Source organism: Aspergillus ruber (genome assembly GCF_000600275.1).
Source record: "Aspergillus ruber CBS 135680 unplaced genomic scaffold scaffold00004, whole genome shotgun sequence".
NCBI lineage: Eukaryota > Fungi > Ascomycota > Eurotiomycetes > Eurotiales > Aspergillaceae > Aspergillus > Aspergillus ruber.
In genome coordinates, this window is record NW_024467300.1 from 1,045,023 (window position 1) to 1,058,677 (window position 13,655).

Genomic DNA, 13,655 nt, shown 5'->3' on the forward strand with positions numbered 1-13,655 from the left:
AAATGCACAATGCTCCATAACACGACCGTGAGCATCCAGGCTCCACGGATGAGATATCCAACAATAAAAGAAAATAACCCAAAACCCCGAAGGCAGACGCTATATACAAAGGAAACAAATGGGAGATAAATGAGAGACGTTAGTTGGGAACAGATTCTTCATCATACCCGATTTTCATCGAATAGGCCTTGACCGCGAGTTCCTTGGGGGAAACGTCGGCACAAGACTTCAACACGATCATCTTGGCCGCTCCCACGGTGACGAAGTTCACCCAATTCCCGGCAATGTCAGTGCGGGCCATAACCTCGATACAGATCTCCACCTCTTGGGGGGAGATGGGGTTCCGGACAGAGTCCTGAACATGCTGCACGATAGTCGGGATCTGGAACGGTTTCCTCTGAGCAGCCAACATCGCCTTAATTCCAGAACCGACATATCCAACCGGCCGCAGTGAGGCAAGCACGTTTGCAACATCCTCAACACGCTCAACAGCAGCACGCCGAACCAGCATGTCCTTCGACGGTGGAGGCGGAAGTGTCGACTGACGAAGTTCCTTGTTCTTGATCCGATCCAAAAGACTCTTGCGACGGTTTGGCGTAGCATCGAGAAGGGTCTTGGGTGCCGGGCTATCGTCATCCTTCGCAGAGTCCGCCCGAAGTTTCTCGGTCTTCATTCGAATCACACCACCCCTCAAATCCTGCAATCGTTGCTGACCCTTCCGGAAAGAGGTCAGGGGGGTGAGGCATTCGTGGATGGGGGAAAGGCCCAGTGTATCGACAAAATTTTCAGCCACTTTTTCCTCCTCGTCATCGGCTAGGTTCGGAATCGAATCGAGAGTCTTCTCCCAGAGGAGATCGAGGGTCTGTTCAAACTGCTCTTGCCATTCGGACTCGTCGATTCGTCCCGTCCATTCTCGTTCCAGACACACACGTCCCAACCCGTAGTTCGCCAATCGGAAAGGCGCCTTCACTTGTTGCGACTGTTCCCAAATCCATACCAAGCGCTGCAAATCCTTAACCACAATCTTTCTCTTCCTCCACACCTGTCCAACGGCGTGCAGAAACTCCCTCAAATCCACAGGAGCGATAAAACCATTGTGCGCGGAATGAAGCGTAAGAGCCTTCAAAAACGCCGAATGCAGCTTCAATAATTCATCGAAAAATGGCGGACGCGAAACAACCTTCGTTATCGGCTGCGACTTCGACTTCGACAACGACAGCGGTACTGATCGTGTATTGTACTTCACCGACCGACTCCTCTTCGACGGCGTCTGAGGAAGTCCCTCCGACACCGACCCACGCGTAGAACCCAATTGAGACCGAACCGACGGCGACCGAGTAACATGATGACCACTGCGCAGCTGGGGCGACGAAACGGATAATTCATTGAACCGAAGTGTTTTAGAAGGTGTAGCGGCTTCGTCCTCGACCTGCTTTTGTTCATCGGTCGCCTTGGTTTCCGCCCCTGGGGCGGCAATGCCTCCTCCACTAGCCACATTCTCAATCTCGACTAGCTTGCGTTTCCTTGATGGCGAGTAGGAAAGGGGAGGAGCGGCAGCGGGCTTTTCGAGTTTTGTAGAAGGAGCAGTCGTGGCTCCTGGCTTGGTCGCTCTTGCAAAATTCTGGATTCCCACCTGCCCCCGGGGGAGCGTGGCGGCTAATCGGGAGGAGGTACGGGGCATTGGTCGTCCTTTCCCTCGTAATTCAATGGCGATAAAATAAGTAAGGTACGATATTACTTATGATAAGAGCATATGAGATAGGAAGGTGTGGTGGGTAGTAGTGTATACTGTAGGAGGAGAGGTGGTATAAGTCTTGAAGGGTTAAATTAGGGCGCGTCGTAATTTTTCACGGTGGAGTCGCGTCGCGTGAGTCGCGGCGCGTTTGATCTGACATCCGACGTGCACTGACAATATCGATAGATTAAACACTGAAATCAAGTCTTTAGAATTGAAGAAATAGATGCTGAAAAGAATTGATAATATTGCAGTCGATTTTGATAAAAATTCATGTCCGTGCCTCGCATTCCATCACTCCGGTGATGCACCCCCGTCAGTGACATCGGAATGCATCTAGCCATCTTAGTACTAGTACTCGGACAGTGAATTAAGCGAGATCCATTATGCTCCATTAAATTAGATAGGCATATCTCATAACCCCCAGAGAACCATAAAAATACAGTTGCAATACATCATACAATCACCGTAACTCCACAGAGTAGAGTACAATCTACTTCCCAAACCACCCCGACAACCCACCCTTCGCCTCCGAAGCCTTCTCCTCGACCTTCCGGTCAAGCTTGTCAACTCCCGCGTTCAACTTCTCCCTAGCATCCTCAAGTTTTCCAGTGGTTTGGTTCGCGACCTCAGGGATGCGTTCGTCGGGTTTGCCGCTTGAGCGGGCGTTGTTAATCTACACCTATTAGCTTCGGTCATTTATAATGCAGGGTAGAAGGGGGGGCATACAGCTTCATCGATAACAGCAGTGCCCTCTGCTCCGGCATTCTCGCCTGCAACCACTCCGCGCGCACCGCTGGGAACTTTACCGCTGGCTTTGCTGGCGTCGGCTGTAAGACGTTAGCACCGCCTTCTTTTCACCAGTGTTAAGATCAAGGAGGGGAAAGCATACCCTTCAATTCCTGAGTGGCAGTCTTGGGATCACCACCCGCTCTGTACAGGTAGAAAGCACCGGCACTGAGACCGGCAAGGCCGAGGTACACGGGGGCTCTGCTTTGGGCCATGATTGTTATTCGTTCAGAATAGATAAGATGAGATGTAAGTCGATAAGTAGGATTTGATCTGATTCGATTCGAGTTGAAGACGAACAATGGGAAAGGAACCGTATATAACAGAGCCAACATCGAAAAAGAGCCGGTTTAAAGTTGTAGACCAATGACAACGTGATGACGTTGTTTCGCCGGATGTCGTTAACTACTACGTTCGGCTGTATCATAGCTGAAAGGATTCTTGCTGTTACATGGCAGTAACCTACTATGGTTATTTAACTTATTTTAGGTCACTGGACTAAAATGCAGGTGAGTTCTGCACATAGAGAGTGCATCTGTATCATGTTGCTCTAGAAAGTGCCCAGTCTGTATACATGACGTCAACGTCATCCGGAGATCGCCAGACGGAGTAAATATCATGGACTGGAGACTTTTTTATTTTATGCTACACTGTTATGGAAGTTAACTCCCTGTCCAATGAGTAATGCTTAACCGAAATTCAATAGAAACGCAATCAAAGCTTATGGCCATGCACAACTACCCCATCTGCCCCTATCAATCTGGAATGCTTCGACAGATGATGCTAACGAACCAAATCACCGCCAATCATAGCAGAATGAGACATAAGAAATATATACAAATTGCAGTAGTAGAAAAGAAACAAGCAAGCCGCCAACCATAAAGTGCACAACCGCCGACCAGAGTAGAACAACTCCATTCCAGAACCTCGTAGTAGAAACTCGAGATCGAGGCCGGGGTATCGTCAATGCAATATACGCCCAAAACATGCAAGCCAAACCGAAAATAAATCCAAACATGATGAGAAGAGAGATTCCTCCAACAAAATCAAAATAAGCAAAACAAAACCGGACCCATCGCAGATGACGTACACGTCAATCATCAGTCGTCACTTCATAAATCCCCCGGCATCTGCGGTTATAGAACCCTAAGCAGTCGAGATCAAAAACGAAATATAGTCGCTTAACGAAATAATACCGACTCAGCGGAGTTATAAGAGAAAAAAGATCGTATCCAGTCGTAGAGTATATATATGTCGGCTTTGACAAGCAAAGCAGAAACGAAAGAAGTTTCACAGGAACAATTTGGCAGCGCCTTTGTTTTCACTTGTGGCCACAGCGACCAAAGCTTCAAGTCTGCCCATTCCAGAATCCCGGGTCGTATTGAAAAGATCGGATCGAGATTCGTGTTTATTACTCACATGATCGCCATCGTTTGATTGAGACGGAAATGGAGTGCAACCCTACAGTCCAATTAGTTGTCAGGGTCATCGAATGATGGGCGGGTAACGGGTGCGTACTGATTGAGACGTCTCGGAAGCTAGAGCGCTATGGTGATGAGGAGCATGGGGTTCGATAGACCCATTGTGCTGTACAATGGCAGGATGGTATTCAAGGGATGCCGTGGAGGGCGTGTGGACTCCCTCGCTACTGCTTGAGTCTTCAGGAGACGTCCGTGTAGCCTGCGAAGATCCTGAGGCCGTGCTACTGTGCCAGCCATGGCCCGGCCCAGGGTTTCCTCGGTGTTCGGACGGCTGGTAGGATGTAGATGGTCGCGATGCGACATTCTGAATCTCCGCAATAGTCTGCTGGCCCCATTGGGCTGCATCGCGCTGGAATGGCTTGTCCCGGATATTCAATCCAGTCAAGTTGGCGTGCAATGACAGATCCCAGGAGACATGGCCTCGTCGATGACCTGGACCCGAAACTGGGGGCGGAGGGCGTACTGCCGGGGCATTATAGTTAAAACCTCCTCCGAAACCATAACTGGGCGTGAGTCGCTGCTGATTACCGCTGTCGATCTGCATGGGACTCGGTCGACGACCCGGAGGCGTGAGTGGTCGTTGTTGTGAAATAACCTTGTCAAAGCTCTCAATTCCAGGCAGTCGAGGCGGATGCTGCTCCGCCTTTCCGTTCGCACTGTTGAATGAAGGCTGCTGCTGCTGTTGAGCCCCGTCGGGAGTTTGATAACTGCTTAGGCCACTTGTTGCAGGCCGCTGGTATGCAGGGTAAGTAGACGGGTGCCAAGTTCTTCTACGCAAATCCGCTTCTGCCTCATCACGCGAATAATTAGAGCTAACCGGGCTAGCATAAACCCCTCCCGGACCGGGATAAGGGGCTTGGCTAGGCGTACCGACATAGCTCGGGGGGTACGCATGAACGGGCTGCTGCTGCTGCTGCTGCTGCTGCTGTACGAATGGGTTAATCCCTGCGGGAACTGAGAGACGTCGGGCGGCAGTCTTTCCATCCCAGAAGCCAGAGGCCTGGGATGCCGTTGACATGGGCGACGCGAGATGTTCCGGAGCACCGCTAAACATATGCGATGGGGTGTATGGCGACCCTCCCACCGATGGACCAGGAATGCTTCCTCTGATCTGAGCTGGGGGTGTACTAGGAGGTTCGACCATGCCATCCAAGGCTAGTCGCGTGCGAGCACTATTGTCATGAGGCATGATCAACGAGGTCGGTCGCCGGCGTATCTCCGGAGGCTGACTGAAAGTAGATGCAGTGGACCCGATACTGGATGTGGACAAGTTCCGACTGTGACCACGACTATGAGGTGTTGAACTTGGGCCGGTGCCCGCTCGAGCACGGCCCTGCGGACGAACCCGGTCTGTGCGGATCTGTCGCTGAAATCGCGTACCCATGGCAGCGAGAGAGTCACCTGGAATTTCTTCGTTGACATGAACCGTCTGAGCATGTTGGCGCAGGTTATCAAGACGAGAAAATCGCCTAGAACAATGGCATTGAAATGGCCGCTCCCCGGTATGTTTGCGAATGTGGCGAGCTAGGTGTTCACTCCGGGTGAAACTCAGGTTACAAGGGGGAAAGTCGGTGCAATAAAACCGTTGACCCTTTTTCTTCTTAGATGGCGGAGCATTGCCGTCATTCCCATTCTCCGGCTCGTGATCTGAGTGCTCCCCATCTGACTCATGATGTATTGTTCCCTCCTCCGCTGGTGCTGTGGGGGTGGCACGTTGGGAAGACGTTGTGGGCCGCGATGGGTCATCGTAATCGCGATTCAGGTTTCGCGGGGTGTCCTCGTCGCAGGAACTGGTTCGTTTTGTTTGTACGGCCGCGCCGCTGCCTGCACTTGCGCGAGGCGTCGGAGTATTCGCATCCTCCATCGGACGATCCTGCGGTGAGGATATTTGATTGTTGACGGGTAAAAAGGAGGACATAATAGTGTGGGGGGAGAGGGGAGACAAAAGAGAAACGGAAAGGCGATTTTTAGTGGAAATTTCTCAAGGAGAGGGAAATGTGGGTGTATGTATGGCGAGGGAGCGACTGTCGGTATGAGACTCGGGGACGAAACTTTTTCTTTTTTTTTTTTCTTTTTCCTGTTGTTTCTCCTGCTACTTTCTTGTCTGCAAGGCGCCGTTTCGTTGTCACCCTGCCAACGGAACCAGCGCAGAGACCCTTTCTGAAGCTGTAGGTTTTTCTTTTAGGATGCGAGAAAAGGCGGAGTGAAGGGATGAGGTGATGGAGAAAGAGGGAGAGCAGGAGGGAGGTCGATCGGCGTGGTGAGGGCAAGGGCCGCAACGAGGCCAGTGTTCTCCGGCCGTTTCAGGAGAGTTTAGTTTAGTTCGTTCAGGGAATTGGTCTGCGAGTGAGGAGAAAAATCACAGTGACGATCGCGAAGCTGCCCGTGACATAACAGTAAGCGAGCGGGTCAAGGCCAGGGACTGATAGATAGCAGCACGTACCTAGTGTATTACTCCGTATGGCGTAGTGGGATGTCTTTTCGTATTCTGGGTGATGAGGCAGGGGGGAAAAAATGAGATTACAGATAAATAAGTTCAGTTGTATCTTATTCGCCCCGAAAGAGGGGGAGGGGAAGAAGGCAAAGAAAAATGCTTTGCAGAGACGAAGAAGGAATGTTGAATTTTTAGTGAGATCTGTTGATGATAAAAGACGATGAGGCTGATGACGATGACGAGATCTAACCGAGAGCCCGACGATGCAAGGGCCGACAGGGAACGAGTATGAAGGGAGAGAAGAATAGAGAGAAAGGAGTGAGACTAAGTAGAGACGAGCATCTCTTAAGATAGAGGTGAGGGACAAAAGGATAGAAGGGGGGTGGGAGGAGGGGAGATAAAAAAAAAAAAGAGAAGAATAAAGAAAGAAAAAGAGAAGAGGAGAGAGATAATAAAGTCACCACACAACTGAGAGCCGATCGAAGGACGATGATCGTGGGATGACAGCAAAGAACAAGCACACTGGGCGGCTCTTGAAGATGGAAAAACCATCCGACGACTAAGAAAGCACAAGGGACTATACAGAAGAATAAAGTTGAAGAAAGGAAATGAGGAGAATTAGGAAGAGAAACAGAATGAGGAGAAGATAAAAAGAAGATCAAGGCACCAGGGGGGATGAAGATGTACTTACTATACTCCGGAGTACTCATCCTGTGTCTACGTACTCCTTTGCCGGAGCCCCGACCGGACTCTGACGTTAACACACTGATACTTCCTACTGATTACTACTACGAGATGTATACAGAAGGCGATGATAACTTCACCATTCAAACGGCCTGACCTAGACTTTCGAAACCTCCGCGAAACAGGTTGAAACGCCCGACGGTCCCGTTGCGACTTGGCTGCAAACGGAATCGTTTCAATCCACGCTGAGATAGACTCTGGAAACACACTTAAGAAGTTAATAATCTCAAGGTACTCTGAAGGTACGGAATACCTGGGCTGTATACAAGGAACAGCTACAATAATACGCACCGGACTTAATGCGGAGTCGTATCGCCGCTAACATCTCACCATAGCATAGCATTATTAACATGGAGGGAATCCAGACACTACTCATCTGGTGACTAGACACAGGAACTGACTAGGCAGTACCACGGAACGCCCTACCCCAGAGAGAGAAAAACCCGTCATATCCGAAGTTCCACGCAGGTACCATAAAGAACTCCGGATGCTGACGTCTTCGATGACTCTAATCGTCAACCATTTCCGCAAGTGGCGGGGGTTTTTGCCTTCTCCTATTCTATGTGGACTGCCATAGAGCATAGCTTACAAGTACTCTGTACCTGTAAATAGTCCCGGCAATAGCCGTTTCGAGTATATTCATGTATCACGTCTCGTAGCAAGATAGTGATGAGGCTGTAGTACCTGATCCTAGGATGCCCCTGGATCCGTGCGTTAGTATAGATTACACACTATCAAAGCAATCCCTGTAACACATAATAAGAGAAGATACATACAGAGTAACATTTATAATGCTCCCGCCACCGAACTGATCATCACCGCCGCCTCCCGTTCCCAATTCCCAACTGTTAACCCCTCCTCCCCTCGTCCCTTATCTACCATGCCTGATGCTGTTGGAAGCAGTGATCCCCGCAGCACACAATCCTTAATATCACCCCGCAGTCGCTCACGGTTCGACCGCAGCGTCCGCGCCGAGACGCCCCCGCGTTGCAGTATTTCTTGCACCCGCCCCGCCAGCGACGAGGCCAGCGACCGCCAAAAGTACGATGGCAGTGATGGCGTGTCCAGTGAGGTTAGCACCAGTTGCAGAAGGTTGGTAGGTTTCCTGGGCGCTTGCGTCTCGATCGTCTCCCTCTCCAAGCTCGACAGCAGCATTGGATGAGATGGTAGTTTGGTATTGCCAAGAATGTATTCGAGTGCTACAATATCCTGGCAGCGTGCAGAAAGATCTGAGAGCGTGCGCTCCAAAGTAGGGAGCACGGTAAATGCCCGGGACAGTGCTGTCAAAGAGGTCCCGATGGCCGTATGCATGTAGCCATGGAGCGTCGATTGGAGCAATTCCGGTCGATACTCGGCCGCCGGAATCATAGTCTTCGGCATGGGAGATAGTACATACAGAGTCGTAACTGCGGACGTCAACCGTGCTCGCGTATCCCGTGACTGCTTATATCCTGACGGCGCTTGCGATCCTATCGAGATAGACGACATGGAGAATCGATTGATGGCCTGCTGTGCGCGGGATTTAACCAAACTCTCCGCCGGGTTCAGCAGATCACTCCGCAATGTGCGCACGACCTTCACCCGGTCCAGCCCATGACCCTCCTCCCCCTCTGCAGTCGCCAAAAACATCCGTCGCATGTTCAAAATCGTGTATGCCGCGCGTTCCAGAGCGCGAAAGTCCTCTCGCCCAGATGCCTCACCACTAGTAGTCGTAGCAGTAGTGCTTCCACGTCCATTCATTTCCGCCAATTGGCTCTCCAGTTGTCTTCCCAGGTTCAAGCACCGTCCAACCGTTCTTGTTAGCCGCACCGTTGCCAATGATTTTTCTGCCGCTAACCGTGCCTCGTCAGCCGTCTCCCACTTTCGCAGCACCTCCCGTTCCAGCCGCTCATACCCCTGCGTCACTGCAGCGATCTGCTCTTCCGATTGCTGGAGGATCTTGCCAGCAGCCGCTGTTTGGTCGCGCGTATGTGACAGGAGGGGCAAAGCGGACTTGCTGGTCAGTGTGTGAATGTGTGTGTCGATCTCCTGGAGGTCGAAGAGAACCCGTGACAATGGGGTTGAGAGATCCAGTGGGCTATCCGTGGCATTGTTGGTAGCTACGACCAGGGAGTTGGCAAAGGAAGCTGGTGAAAAGCCTGGGTCTAGGAAGACTTCATAGTCTATGTATGACGGTTCGCTTTCTGCCATTTTCACTGTGCTTCCCCAGTCCAATCGTAGAATAGCCGCCTCCAGAGTAAAAGAATAAATAAGCAAATGGGTATCAATGCAAACAAGCAGTAGCAACCAATAACACGAAATGATAGTTACCGTCCACTTATAAACAGATCCAGCTCAGGCGAGATAGTGCAATTCAAGTGAGCCTCAAATGAGCTTGGCAGATTTCATGGTCATGATAATCATAACAAGAAAACGTTGTTCCTGGATGTAGTTGAACGTTGGACCATCCAAGTGTCCCGAGACCCATGTGGAAATCACGTGTAATATTAGTCACTGTCTCCATTTCCCCAAAATGGTAGCCGCTGACACCTTAGGCCTAAAAATGTCACTTTATCAATCTGCCACCGCCGCCCATCGGCCCGGTTTTTACCGCCTTCCCTTTTATGTAACTAACCACCCCAATTCTCTGAATATCCACAAAATGACCAGGAAACCAACGCCTCTCTGTTTCTCACCTTAAACCACCAATTCGGCCCTCGCTCAGATATCCATGCCTTTGGCGCCACGAGCGGCCCATCTCCCATGCTATCCCGCGGCCAACCTTGTCTACGCAGACGGGGTCTATCAGCCGTCTTAGACAATGCCGCTGTCGGTCCCGATGAACCTCTACTCTTCCTTTACCCGCGCTGGGTCACATCTCGGAGGTCAATTACGACGGTGAACCGTGTTACCGCTGCTCGGGCAGCTTCTGCGTCTGCGAGATGTCTGCGCGGTTCGTCGAATATTCTTCCTTCGAGGCAAAACCGTCCCCCGCGGGGGTCATCGTGGGGTTGTTCGTCGTTGCGATGGATGTCATCTAGCGCCACACTGAGAAATTATCGGCCTAAAGATCCGACGGGGCTATCGGACAAGCAAGATGGCTCTGGTGTGCAAGCATCAGGAACAATACGTGGTGATACGGACAGGGCAATAGAACGCAGGCGGGACCGAGTTCCAGTCGACCAGGCGACTACAAAGACAAATAGCGGGAGGTCATTTAATGTATTCGCCGATATCGAGTCCGATCGTTCGCCGTTGCTTCAATGGGAAGAAAAGGGAAAGAAAGTGCTTGCTACTGGCAAATCTCACGCACGTCCGTTGGTGGCAGCTCGAGAGAGACGGAAGAGGTTGACGAATAGAGACCAGAGGAAGCTTTTATATCGGTCATATTTGAAAGAAATAGGCGAGGAGACTGGAAAAACGCAGAAATGGGGATTGATGGATAGCACCCAAAAGATGCTGGAGCGTATCCAGGAGAAAATACCCGCGTTGACATTGAAAGGCCCGAAGAACAAGGCAATGTTGATACCGGAGGAAACAGTGGCCTTGCTTTCGGGCATCAACGACATGGCGATGAAGGAGAATATTTGGTATGTACCGGTTCATAATGGCTGTAGGGTTCACATATTGTCTCCAAGCCAAAGCGTGGGACGCTATCGCAAAGCTATCATCTCCGGGTCTCCACGGGTTGTAGATTTGGTCAGCGATCGGATTGTGCGTGCGCATCGTCTGCAAGAGACTGGTGATCCCTTGGTCGATATCAGAAAACCCGTGGTTCCGGTTTTTCCATCGATAGAGGCCATGAGACAGAATAATGCCCAGGTTCCATTGATCCGCGGGGTTTGGGACTTTTATGAGGGCAAGAACTCTCACATGCCGATTGAGGCTGTTTTGGACTCTGAAAGACCGACAACCGTTAGGGGATTCTTAGAGCATGTTGAGGATCTGCTGACATCTACAACGTCGGGTCCTTATCGCAGACAAGAGAATCAGACGCGTCGACAAACGCCACACAATTTACGAATCCTCAGAACCCTCTCACAACTATTTTTGAATGATGGAAACCAGAGGCTTCTTTCAACGGCTGCGTTGAATAGTACGTTGTCCTTTTTCTGTCAACATGAGTATATGAAAGCCTGCCGGGAGGTTATTCTTCGGTGCGAACATCTCGCGACAGTGGATACGTTCAATATACTCCTAAGAGCATGCGCAAGGCGACAGGATTTCCGACTATTTCGCCATCTTTTGATATCCATGGCTCGGCTACAGATTCGACCGGACGCGAACACGTGGGTCGCGCTCCTCGAATGCCATGTGAGCCCTAATGCGAAAGCGGGCCTATTCATGTACATGATGCGGAAAGGCCATCTTTCTCAGATTGGACCCATGCGGACAGCGTTACAAACAGCTATCCAGGATACACTGGTTTTACATCTCGAGGGCGGGGACAGCGTGGATTCGTATATTAAGCTATTCCAGAATACGCACGGAACAAATTGGTTCTCCCCATCGTTGATCAACAAGATGTTCAATGCTACTGTCGAACTCAAGAACTTTCCCGCCTTGAATCGATTGCTCGAAATCTGCGATGAGCATGGTATCAACATCGACAGCTCGACTATGCTCCGGATCCTACCGATCTGCCGTGCGAATATCTACGCAGCCCTTTTATACGTCTTTCGATATGTCACTCGTCAGGGGTTCCGAATGGACAGGGAAGCGCAAATATGGGAGAAGCTCTTCCTGATCGCTTACAAGGGCCGGTGCTACAACATTTGCCGCGTGATATGGAGATACGCATGCATGAACGGGGCAGTCACCGATAAGATGAAGATGTCCGTTCTCAGCTCCATGACAACCAACGTCTCGAAGAAAAAAGTGAATGTCCTTGATATTCTCTGGCGCTCTAACGCCGGCAAGATTAGCGTCGGTGTTGATCTGCATCTGAGTGAATACCCCTCCGCCGACGAAATTATGAAACTTACTCCTGTCAAATTTCACTCGAACCCGGTCCAATCTCTGATGACAGGGTTCCAAGGAGGGAAAGAACGCGAGCGACAGCTGATGTTGGCAACGGCGCTGGTCCGTCGTGATATCGAACTTGGTCGTCGGTACCGGCCTACGCAGCCATTGCCTACCATGCTTGATGCAGCAGCGCTGTTTGATCTTGAATGGAAGGGCGTTCCACGGCCCCCTGAATGGATGGTACAACATGCTATCCAGGTGCCTGTGGAATGGAAGGGTTACCTTAGATCTAGCTGATTGGATTTTCAGCATCATGACTTTTCATTTTGGCGGTTTGTTGTTTTGGCTAAATTTCCATTGGCGTCAGTCAGCGTGTTTCTTGTTTCGTGGGATAAAAGTATAGACGAGTCTTTCTCAGCTCATCTGACCCTGGCGTGATGGTTTGAGCTGTTTGTATTCTATCTTTGTATATTATAATCTTTCTATCCTTGCTGCGACAGTCAAGGAAGTTATGTAAATCTATATTACCTTGCTATATCATTATCATTGCATAGGCCGTCATAACCAAGATGACCAAACATAAGTGGTATATCCAACTCAAACAAACTCACGATTCCCCTGAAGCAACGGCACCGGTCCCAGAGGATCCCCCGGTATAGCACTGTACGGATCGAACGCAGTCGTCCGGACAGACCCTACGCCTTCTTTGAGATATAGCACGAGTCGATATGCCGAGTTACCATTCAGGTAGTACCGATGCAACTGCTTACTCCGCAAGAAGCCAAGTCTCTCGTACAATTTAATAGCCGCGGTGTTTGTGATTTCCGTCTCGAGCGCAATCTACCATCATCAGCACCCAACCTCCAATCAACAACGCAACCGGAGCACAAACCTCATCCGCATCCCTCTCAATCATCGCATCAATACTCATTCTCACCAGCCTCGTTGCAATCCCCTTCCCCCGATACTCCTCCCTCACAGCCAACATGGCAATATACCCCCTCAGCGGCCCCCCGCGATGCGGCTCGAGCTTCGATACCACAACACCCACCATCTGGTCATTTTCGGGCCGCGATTTGTCCATGGCGAGGTAGCATAGTTCGCCCCATTGGTAGAGGAAGTAGCGATAGACGTAGATGGAGTAGGGCTCGGAGAGTTCTTGGGAGATCAGGGAGCGCATGGCGGGGACGTAAGTGTTTTCGAGGGCCGCGTTGTAACGGATGTAGGTAAGTTCATTGCTCATGTTGACGGTGTTCTTTGTTCTTGCGGCTATCGTGGGACCATGAGGGCTATGGTTGCTTGTCGGGGTGTTATATGTGTTGCTCGTGAGTATTGCTGAATGTGAGACCGAGGAACAGAGAGAATGACGTCCGGATTTTCGCTGATCACGTTGTCTGTTGCCCGCGTTGTTGGATTTTTTAAGTTTACGACTGTCGCTTTCTTTCTTTATTTCTTTTTAACCTGTTCTTTCCTTTAATTCTATCTTCTACCCCATTGCTGCATTCCATTCATACCCAATTATCACTAC

The 13,655-nt window shown here is 50.5% G+C and overlaps 6 protein-coding genes across 6 annotated transcripts; 1 reads left to right on the top strand and 5 right to left on the bottom strand.

The window, feature by feature from the left end:
* Nucleotides 1-139: 139 nt before the first annotated feature.
* EURHEDRAFT_449318 (DNA replication factor Cdt1 C-terminal domain-containing protein) lies at nt 140-1,681 on the bottom strand (the record flags this gene model as incomplete). The annotated part of the gene is made up of 2 exons (XM_040783804.1): nt 140-1,141; nt 1,181-1,681. 2 exons carry the CDS (start codon nt 1,679-1,681, stop codon nt 140-142), a joined length of 1,503 nt encoding a protein of 500 aa, XP_040641913.1.
* Nucleotides 1,682-2,228: 547 nt separating this feature from the next.
* EURHEDRAFT_400367 (uncharacterized protein) lies at nt 2,229-2,739 on the bottom strand (the record flags this gene model as incomplete). Its single annotated transcript, XM_040780008.1, has 3 exons — nt 2,229-2,411; nt 2,465-2,565; nt 2,628-2,739. The coding sequence occupies 3 exons, from the start codon at nt 2,737-2,739 to the stop codon at nt 2,229-2,231; spliced, it is 396 nt and encodes a 131-aa protein (XP_040641914.1).
* A 1,075-nt stretch (nt 2,740-3,814) lies between these two features.
* EURHEDRAFT_513254 (uncharacterized protein) lies at nt 3,815-5,923 on the bottom strand (the record flags this gene model as incomplete). The annotated part of the gene is made up of 2 exons (XM_040786147.1): nt 3,815-3,985; nt 4,043-5,923. The coding sequence occupies 2 exons, from the start codon at nt 5,921-5,923 to the stop codon at nt 3,815-3,817; spliced, it is 2,052 nt and encodes a 683-aa protein (XP_040641915.1).
* Nucleotides 5,924-7,474: 1,551 nt separating this feature from the next.
* On the bottom strand, nt 7,475-9,605 carry EURHEDRAFT_409561 (Golgi transport complex subunit COG5). Its single transcript, XM_040781106.1, has one exon. It carries the CDS (start codon nt 9,371-9,373, stop codon nt 7,970-7,972), a length of 1,404 nt encoding a protein of 467 aa, XP_040641916.1. The 5' UTR covers nt 9,374-9,605; the 3' UTR covers nt 7,475-7,969.
* Nucleotides 9,606-9,802: 197 nt separating this feature from the next.
* EURHEDRAFT_528911 (uncharacterized protein) lies at nt 9,803-12,424 on the top strand (the record flags this gene model as incomplete). The annotated part of the gene is made up of 2 exons (XM_040787084.1): nt 9,803-10,409; nt 10,434-12,424. The coding sequence occupies exons 1-2, from the start codon at nt 9,926-9,928 to the stop codon at nt 12,422-12,424; spliced, it is 2,475 nt and encodes an 824-aa protein (XP_040641917.1). The 5' UTR covers nt 9,803-9,925.
* A 67-nt stretch (nt 12,425-12,491) lies between these two features.
* EURHEDRAFT_409562 (peptide alpha-N-acetyltransferase MAK3) lies at nt 12,492-13,465 on the bottom strand. The gene is made up of 2 exons (XM_040781107.1): nt 13,020-13,465; nt 12,492-12,967 (listed from the first exon to the last, which is right to left on the bottom strand). The coding sequence occupies exons 1-2, from the start codon at nt 13,368-13,370 to the stop codon at nt 12,725-12,727; spliced, it is 594 nt and encodes a 197-aa protein (XP_040641918.1). The 5' UTR covers nt 13,371-13,465; the 3' UTR covers nt 12,492-12,724.
* Nucleotides 13,466-13,655: the final 190 nt, after the last annotated feature.

What these genes read in the sequence shown, in the direction of transcription:
- EURHEDRAFT_409562 (XM_040781107.1), bottom strand. Translation starts at nt 13,370, where the DNA reads ATGAGCAATGAACTTACCTACATCCGTTACAACGCGGCCCTCGAAAAC. An exon ending in TTGAGAGGGATGCGGATGAG is followed by an intron (nt 12,968 to 13,019) that starts GTTTGTGCTCCG and finishes TGATGATGGTAG; the next exon opens with ATTGCGCTCGAGACGGAAAT.
- EURHEDRAFT_409561 (XM_040781106.1), bottom strand. Translation starts at nt 9,373, where the DNA reads ATGGCAGAAAGCGAACCGTCATACATAGACTATGAAGTCTTCCTAGAC.